The sequence below is a fragment of the Oncorhynchus gorbuscha genome, linkage group LG18, assembly GCF_021184085.1.
Source record: "Oncorhynchus gorbuscha isolate QuinsamMale2020 ecotype Even-year linkage group LG18, OgorEven_v1.0, whole genome shotgun sequence".
NCBI classification, from domain to species: Eukaryota; Metazoa; Chordata; class Actinopteri; order Salmoniformes; family Salmonidae; genus Oncorhynchus; species Oncorhynchus gorbuscha.
Window position 1 is genome coordinate 65,758,949 of NC_060190.1, and position 9,550 is coordinate 65,768,498.

A 9,550-nucleotide genomic window follows, 5' to 3' on the forward strand; every position below is an offset into this window, starting at 1 on the left:
AAAATGTTAATGCACAGAGCCTGTTTATTTTAATGATCTAATTCATTAATTCATTATCCCGAGTGGTGCAGCGGTCTAAGGCACTGGTTCGAATCCAGCCTGCATCACATCCGGCTGTGATTTGGAGTCCCATAGGGCGGCACACAATTGGTCCAGCGTCGTCCTGGTTTGGCCGGGATAGGCCATCAATGTAAATAAGAATGTGTTCTTAACTGACTTGCCTAGTTAAATAAAGGTTAAATAAAAATACAAAAATATTAAAGACAGTGCATTCTGTAGGCCCATTCTGAGAGCAATACTTTCTAATCATTTATATAATAGACTATTTTCACGAGATGAATGGGCTATAGTGGTTCCCAACCTGTCCTGTTCAGGGGACCACCAAATCACTGTAAAAAGCTCTTGAGGACCACCATTGGTGGAGTCGCAGAATTTGCTAAATGTAAAATATTTTGGTGGTCAAATGTTGTCCATTTTACCAGTAAATGTAGCACATAATAATATAATAATAATTATTATTATAATATTATAAACTATAATAATTATAATTGTTTATAATTATAATTGTTTATATTATAATAATAATAATAATAATTATTATAAACCATTTGCATCGTGAAATTGCTTATAATACCATTAATACTCCCAACTGTTATTATGTCTGGAAGAAAAAATAGATATAACAAAAATGAATCTAAACAATTTCGCAAACCACCTGCAGCGGACCACAGGTTGAAAACCACTGGGCTACAGTAAACAAAGCATACATTGGCTTGATATTTCAAACTCGCAATTCGATTCACAAAGGTGATTCAGAGCGAAATACATTTGTTCATGTATCTTTAACGAATGTCGACTGTATGAGAAAACGTTCTGCCTCGTCCTCTTTTGATTGGTGCTTGGAAAATCTCCTCTGGTTTTTCAAGATGCACTGCATTTAGTTCGCGTGGCGCAAATGGTGATCCGAATTTGCACTTTGTGCAATAAAAATAACAAAGTCCGAACCCCAGGCATAGCGGACGACCTAAATCCAGCGCGTGTTTCTCCAGACCGTTTTCCTTCCTCTTTCTTACTTTGAAAAGAGAAGTTGGCTATCAGCAGATCATGTGATAGCATACACTTTTCTCTATAGTCAGTTGACTTGTATAAACCAACTATTTGCCCACGAAACCGATGATATGGGTAAGTAGACTAATAAGGAGCTGTTATTGTGTTATTTTGACTTAGCTAAGTAATGTTTATGCAGTGCATATTTTCATTAGATTCCCTTAGCACACTCAAAGTCATGTGACTTACTTCCTCACAGTAAAATAGTGGAGAACTTGAATCAGTATGTACTGACTGTGTACACTGCTTTTATTTCAATTTGGCAAAATATGGTATAAAAGTAGTGTTTTCTCTCTGCAGGTATAAAGTGCATTTTCCCTGGGGCGCTGATTCTTTGTGTGAATGTGGCCAGTATTGTTCTTAGCAGTGAGCATGAAGCAGGAGTACTCCCCACACTGTCCCAGCTGCCCTTCCTCACTGTGTGGAATGCCCCCACAGCCCAGTGTAAGAGCCGCTATGGGGTGGATCTGGACCTGGGAGTGTTCAACATAGTGAGCAATCAGAACCAGAGCTTCATGGGTGACAACATCACCATCTTCTACAATTCTAAACTGGGTCTGTACCCAAGATACAACCAAGGAGAGGCAGTTAACGGTGGGGTGCCACAGAATGCCAGCCTGCTGGAGCACCTGAGGGCTACCTCTGAGGACCTCCGGACCTACATGCCTGACAGAGACTTCCAAGGGCTGGCTGTGGTGGACTGGGAAAGCTGGAGGCCACTGTGGGAGCGCAACTGGGAAGGCATGAAGGTTTACTGGGAGGGGTCCAGGGCCCTAGTGAGAGCCAAGCACCCAGACTGGAGCCCTGCTCAGGTGGAGGTGGTGGCCCGCAAGGAGTTTGAGGATGCAGCACAGGCGTTCATGGAGGGCACCCTAAGGTTGGGGGAGCAGGAGAGGCCCAAGGGAATGTGGGGCTTTTATGGCTTCCCCTCCTGCTATAACTACTACAAAAACACAACATATAACTACACAGGGGAGTGTCCTCAGATAGAGTTGAAGAGGAATGATGATCTGTTCTGGCTGTGGAATGTCTCCTCTGCCCTGTACCCAGATATCTACCTGGATATTGGGATGCGTGGTCTTGGCAACGGCATCCTCCTCTACACACACCACCGTGTCATGGAAGCCATGAGGGTGGGCGCGCAGGTGACCCCCATGGTCCCCCCTGTGTTTCCGTACGCCCGCATTGTCTACACTTACTCTCTGGAGTTCCTCTCTCAGGCAGGTGCCCCCCTAGTTCAGTATGCTGTTCTGTACTGCCAATCCCTATTGTCTATCAGTGCAATAGTATGAGTTATGGTACGTGATACATACTGACTCCTGATTGCTACTTTGTTAGGAGGTCCTGGTCCACACGATTGGAGAGAGTGCTGCTTTAGGATCTGCAGGAATCGTACTGTGGGGAGACGATGCCTACTCCAAATCTAAGGTACATTGCAACTTAGAATTTGGTCCATTCCCTGCATATGCAAACACACACAAATAATAATTATTTGTGATTTCCTGTTTTCCAGGCGAATTGTGAGGCAATCAAAGACTACCTGGATGAAACCCTGGGCCGTTACTTGGTGAATGTGACCACAGCAGCTACTCTGTGTAGCAGGACGGTGTGCTCCTCTCAGGGCCGATGCCAGAGGAGAGACAAAGTCTCCCGTGCCTACCTCCACCTGGACCCCAGTGCCTGGACTGTGGTGCCTGAGAAGAGGCCAGAGGGAGGGCAACGCTACAGGGTGCTGGGCCAACTGAAGCCACGTGAGGCTGTGTACATACAGACCCACTTCCAGTGCCAATGCTATCCTGGCTGGGGAGGTAAACACTGCTCCAAGCCCCTGTAGTTCTGATCGAGACAATCCCCTTGTGTTTAAAGGAGCATCGGTTACATTACGTTACGCTACATTACATTACGTTAGCCCACTCTGATTACTGTACTCACTCTTATGGGACACATTATACCCAGTCCTGAGCCAATAAGGTATAGAAGTATAACAATTGTAACCAGCATTGTTGCATTCGTGACCCTCATTCAGACTCTCCCTGCTCAACACCAATCTGCCTCTGACCACTCCAGATAGGTGGGTTACATGTTACCAGTTGGATGAGTTTACTAGTGAGGGATGAAGTGAGATGATATTATGAACAGTTTATTTGTAGATCACTGAGAAAGCTAGGAATAAAGCATAGTTGACATTGACATTTAAGCACATGTCTGTTTAGAAAATAGTTTGCAGACATTTTACAAAAGTAGAAATGTAATCTTGATAAATTACAGTTTATGACCTGGGATTATTCCTATTGGTTTCAAACACGTCACAGAAAATCAGTGGTTAAGCTTGAATCCTTCGTTGAAACAATAACAAAGTAGTCATTCCTCCTCTGCTTTGGCATTAAGCTGAGGGATGGGCCTTTTAGAAGTGGAACCATTCTCAAATTTATAGACAGAGCTATGGATGCCTTTAACCATGTTTTTATGCTATACAGTGTTTACACTGTTTACCAACATTGCAGTAAAACAACATATTTTGGGTTCTGATGGGGTATGCGAGTTGAGCTAAGATCACGATGCATTTACAAGTTATATTCTTCAAGAATCAATGGGTATATATCATTCATGGATCATCAATGGATGTAGCAACTAAGGATTCTAGCTTTAAAATAATGCTTCATTTCGGGACTTTAAGTTTTTAAAGCTATTAGAGCTAAGGAGATCCACACCAACTGGAGTGGTGCTTGACAGTTTCAGCTGTTAGCTAATGGCAAAGTGATTCTTGAGCACCACAAATGTACTCAGAAATTTACTAGAACCCTGTGGGCGTATATGTGACTCATTAGAAATGTCATTTAATGTACTCATGATTGATACTGTATGGGTGAATGTATTGTCTACCAGATACTTCAACTGAAATGTTTTTTAATTTTTACATTCAATAAATGATCTCACTGGCATATCTGTACTAAAATCACAATAGGAAGTGGGCTTCAACCATTTCAGCACAGCTGCATGTGATATCCCAACCTCGCACCACAGTGGACCTATTATGGATGCCTTGTACCCACACTCTCATTTAGAAAGAACATGGTTATTTCTATACTTGTGTGTGAGCTGTTAGCAGAGGAGCAGCATGCTGAGCTCTGACAGGATTCCCTGGGTTTCCTACTGCAGGTCTGTGACCACCAGGTGGTGGTATGTAATAATTCAACTGAAACAAGAGCTTACCCAAGGCTTTATATGTAGCTACTACTGGTCACCACAGCTCAGAGTGGATTAAGTGGCTCTTTGCAAAAGATAATTGGCCCACAAAAATGTATGGATAATTTCATGCCTCAGTTTTGAAGAGCTCAAAATATGAGTGCTTATCCACAGTATTGAACTGACAGACACTGACAGACACTGTCTCTGTGTCTTCTTAGGAACATGTGGTGACCCTGATGCCCTTGATTGATTTTCACGCAGCATGTAAGACCCTCTCTCTTCTGATAGCTGTTGTTTCAATGTGGTGTGGTTGGCTGTAATTTGGCTTTCTCCCTGGAGGATGGGCTTGCTCTTTCCCACTTCCCTCTTTATCACAGCAGATTGGATTGAGGAGGAAATGAGAAAGATATCCAAAGGCTGCTGTTTCCACACACTATTATTCCCATATATGGAAACTAGGAATATATAGGAGCCTTTTAGAATCATCAAAACTGTGGTTTTGGCCTGCACTGACTTGAATTACACATGGCATTGTATAATTACGCAATGATAAGTAAAAAGATGAGAACAACTTAATGTTACAACAGTCATAATAACAATTTGAATGCAACTGTAGCTGTTATATTTTCTCATTTTCCCAAACTCCAATACTGAATAGAGCTGACCTGTAGCCTTCAGGTAGATCAGCTATAATGAGAGGCCACTGTGAGCGTTATCTGGCTCCTGCTAGAAACACAACTCTCCAAACAATTGGCCCTCTCTCCCACTAACTAACCCCTGTCTGTCAGTTCCAGTGAGCCGGGCCCTCACTCTCCATCTCTCTATCCTCTAATCTCCACATTTGTTCATTTTGGTGTCTCGCTCTGTCACCCCTCTGTGGTCACGCCCCCTCCCCTCCCCTCCCCCCCTGCCACTCGGTCTAGAGATTGTCTCGGTGGCTCTTGGTATAATAAGTGGTTCGTCACACTCTCTGTCAGTGTCCTTCAAAAGAGTCAAGACTGATCAGGCTTCATAGAGGTCTGCTGTTCTTCTGTATCTCTGCAAGGATGTGTTGTCCCTTATATGTGTGAGCAAGTCTATGTTTTTGTTCATTGATTTGTCACTGTGGTAGGGGAGTGGGAATCAAGTCAAGTGTATTTGTCATATGCACAGGATACACATGGTACACAGTACAATGAAATCAGAACCTGTTTGATGTGGTTGTATACCAACTGTGACCACACTGGCTCCGAATATCTTTGACTAATGTCTTCCAAAATTACAGTACCAGTCAAAAGTTGACACACCTACTCATTTCAGGGTTTTTCTTTATTTTTTTACTATTTTCTACATTGTAAAATAATAGTGAAGAAAACTAGGAAATAACACATGTGGAATGATGTAGTAACCAAAAAAGTGTTAAACAAATCAAAATATATTTTATATTTGAGATTATTCAAAGTAGCCACCCTTTGCCTTGATGACATTTGCCTTCTCTCAACCAGCTTCACCTGGAATGCTTTTCCAACAGTCTTGAAGGAGTTCCCACCTATGCTGAGCACTTGTTGGCTGCTTTTCCTTCACTCTGCGGTCCAACTCATCCCAAACTATCTCATTTGGGTTGAGGTCAGGTGATTGTGGAGGCCAGGTCATCTGATGCAGCACTCATTCACTCTCCTTATTGGTCAAATAGCCCTTACACAGCCTGGAGGTGTGTTGGGTAATTGTCCTGTTGAAAAACAAATGATAGTCCCACTAAGCACAAACCAGATGGGATGGCATATCACTGCAGAATGCTGTGGAAGACATGGTGGGTAAGTGTGCCTTGCATTCTAAATAAATCACTGACAGTGTCACCAGAAAAGTACCCCCACACCATCACACCTACATGTAATTACACTTTTGTTGTTACTACATGATTCCATATGTGTTATTTCATAGTTTTGAGGTCTTCACTATTATTCTACAATGTAGAAAATAGTAAAAATAAAGAAAAACCCTTGAATGAGTAGACGTGTCCAAACTTTTGACTGGTACTGTATATTTACACAGTAGCACAGAAGGCCAATGCACTCTTTGTGACCATTTCACAGAAATAAAACTTATGAGCTCTCCTGTTTCTAGGTACACGGACACAACAGATGCTTGATGGAGGCTGAGGTGTTTGTGCAGACTGTCACACAAAATGTTCTCTGACACTTCAATAATAATATATCCATCAAATGTAAGAAAATGACATCAGGACATAGAGAGAGAGAGAGGGGGGGGCGTGGTGATAGAGGTCACAATGTCCTATTTCTCTGAGATGGGGCTCTGATTGCACTCACTTCACTGAATGGCCATTTCTCCCTCTGAGTGGCAGACAGACTCTATCTGGCTGTTGTGCATGTCATATCAACGCAATGCCTGAATGCAGACTGTTTCAAGATATTCACTTTCTTTATTCATGGAAGATAAATGAATAACCTTGTATAAACTCTCTCTCAGGGGTATGACATGAGAGGAGTGTGTATCTCTGCGTGTGCAGGTGTGTGCACATGGGTTTGTGCGCCTACCTGTGGGTGTGTGTGCGTGTGAGTTGAAGATTCGCTGTCTCTGCAGTATGTGTCCTGATGAGAGGTGACCTGACAGACTGTCACATGTGACTTCTCCACCGATGAGCAGCTCTGTTCTCAATCCCTCCACCCCTGCCAGACCCCATTAGAGTTCGGTGAACACCACCACACACAAACACACACACACCAAGGTTAACCCCATGGACCTTCAGCCAACTTGCACTTTTCAGATAAGTAATTTATTATGTAATTCATTTAAATGTGATTTATTTTTGTAAGCAGATAATCCATTTCAGAATTTTCATTTTACTGAATTTTGATCTAAGCTCATTTGAATAAAATGTTTTCTCCATATTAGTCTGGGTAATGAAGTGGATCTCCGAAGAGAGATGCTTTTGTTATGAGAGGAGGCTCTCGGTAGTGGCACAATGAAGGAGAACTGACATGCTGGTCACCTCAGTGGGGAAATGCTGATTGGATTGTAGATGGGAACCAGTGAAGAATAAGAATAACGACTTGTAATTTGCTACAAAATAGGAAGAAAATATCTTATCAGTTTCTAGTGACACCTTAAAATACCACTCATCTCATACAATTGTATGCACACAATCATATGTAAACGAGTGTAAGATGGCTGCCATTGCAAAAGGAAAGGGATCACTGCAGCTACCTCGCTTTCCAACCACGATGGCTGCCATTGTAAAAGGGAAGGGATCACTGCAGCTACCTCGCTTTCCAACCACGATGGCTGCCATTGTAAAAGGGAAGGTATCACTGCAGCTACCTCACTTTCCAACCACGATGGCTGCCATTGTAAAAGGGAAGGGATCACTGCAGCTACCTCGCATTCCAACCACGATGGCTGCCATTGTAAAAGGGAAGGGATCACTGCAGCTACCTCGCTTTCCAACCACGATGGCTGCCATTGTAAAAGGGAAGGTATCACTGCAGCTACCTCGCTTTCCAACCACGATGGCTGCCATTGTAAAAGGGAAGGTATCACTGCAGCTACCTCACTTTCCAACCACGATGGCTGCCATTGTAAAAGGGAAGGGATCACTGCAGCACTGCAGCCTCGCATTCCAACCACAATGGCTGCCATTGTAAAAGGGAAGGGATCACTGCAGCTACCTCGCTTTCCAACCCATTGTAAAAGGGAAGGTATCACTGCAGCTACCTCGCTTTCCAACCACGATGGCTGCCATTGTAAAAGGGAAGGTATCACTGCAGCTACCTCGCTTTCCAACCACGATGGCTGCCATTGTAAAAGGGAAGGTATCACTGCAGCTACCTCGCTTTCCAACCACGATGGCTGCCATTGTAAAAGGGAAGGTATCACTGCAGCTACCTCGCTTTCCAACCACGATGGCTGCCATTGTAAAAGGGAAGGTATCACTGCAGCTACCTCGCTTTCCAACAACGATGGCTGCCATTGTAAAAGGGAAGGTATCACTGCAGCTACCTCGCTTTCCAACAACGATGGCTGCCATTGTAAAAGGGAAGGTATCACTGCAGCTACCTCGCTTTCCAACCATGATGGCTGCCATTGTGTTTTGTGTTCCTTTTTCAAACAGTCTCTGAACATTAATATCAACCTGACAAATGTTGTGTTAGCAGCAGATAGAGCAATAGCGATCCCGTGTGTTGGAGGGCCTTAGCACATACCATGCTTGGAGTTGATTTCAAATGAACTACATCCTGACACTTAGTGGCCTTGCCTAGGCCCTGGGGACCTGAGAACCTAGTCTAAAAACAATTTGACCAAAGTTTACAACAGACAGCAAACAGTTATGTAACATCTCTACTCTCTCCTATGATACGTATGCTATGTCATTTAAAGAACTGTGTCTTTTGCTATGTCTTTTAAAGAAGTGACAGAGAGACAACAAGAGGGAGAGAGAGAGACAGGGAGAGACAGGGAGAGAGAGATTAGAATAATGTCATTTGCAAATTTCTATACCCATATTTTTTAAAATCCACATTTCAGTCAAATTGTGTCCATCTTCTTACCATATTTTTTATTTAATTCTTGGAGATGTAGCTTGCCTTGTGCTTTTAATTAACTTAAAGCCCCACTAAACATGACTCTTAGAGAAAAAAACAACATTTTTTAAACATAGAATAAACTTTTCTCAGTAATTCACTTTAATTAAACACACACACACCACCTCTCCCCTCCCACTCACACACACACTATAGACATGAATACACATCCTTATATAAATTCAGTCTTTGTACAGGAATCCCAGGAATGCCCGTTGTTCGGCCTCAACAGAAATGTCACGGTTACATTTTGTAACCTTTACTAGAGAATGTTATCTGCTCTGATAGCGAGACAGAGCAGGGATGGGGACCACGATGCGATTGGATTTGAAAGGTCCCCGTCGGAGTCATGCCCGCGGGCTATCTCCCCTTCACAGTTCAGCAACACCAGCGCTACGGCAGGCCGTCCACACCACACACCACTCTGTAAAGTTACAAGGATCTAATCTGTCCCAGTGTATCTGCGTCTCTCCACACACAGCATCAGGCTGGAGAATGGAAGAATGGGGGGGTTGGGGAGGGATGGAGGATGGAGAGAATAGAGGAGGGTTGGAGGAGGATGGAGAGAATAGAGGAGGGTTGGAGGAGGATGGGGAGTAGGGATGGGGAGGGATGGGAGGAGGAGGGAAGGTGGATGGAGAAATAGAGGAGGAATGGGGAGGGATGGAGGAGGATGG

General features: G+C 43.5%; 1 protein-coding gene across 1 annotated transcript; it reads left to right on the forward strand.

Annotated features, from left to right (window-relative positions):
* Nucleotides 1–889: 889 nt before the first annotated feature.
* hyal1 (hyaluronidase 1) lies at nucleotides 890–4,049 on the forward strand. Its single transcript, XM_046311101.1, has 4 exons — nucleotides 890–1,182; nucleotides 1,408–2,327; nucleotides 2,446–2,535; nucleotides 2,621–4,049. The coding sequence occupies exons 1-4, from the start codon at nucleotides 1,179–1,181 to the stop codon at nucleotides 2,939–2,941; spliced, it is 1,335 nt and encodes a 444-aa protein (XP_046167057.1). The 5' UTR covers nucleotides 890–1,178; the 3' UTR covers nucleotides 2,942–4,049.
* The last annotated feature ends 5,501 nt before the right edge of the window (nucleotides 4,050–9,550 follow it).

What these genes read in the sequence shown, in the direction of transcription:
- hyal1 (XM_046311101.1), top strand. An exon ending in CTCTGGAGTTCCTCTCTCAG is followed by an intron (nt 2,328 to 2,445) that starts GCAGGTGCCCCC and finishes CTACTTTGTTAG; the next exon opens with GAGGTCCTGGTCCACACGAT. An exon ending in ATGCCTACTCCAAATCTAAG is followed by an intron (nt 2,536 to 2,620) that starts GTACATTGCAAC and finishes CCTGTTTTCCAG; the next exon opens with GCGAATTGTGAGGCAATCAA.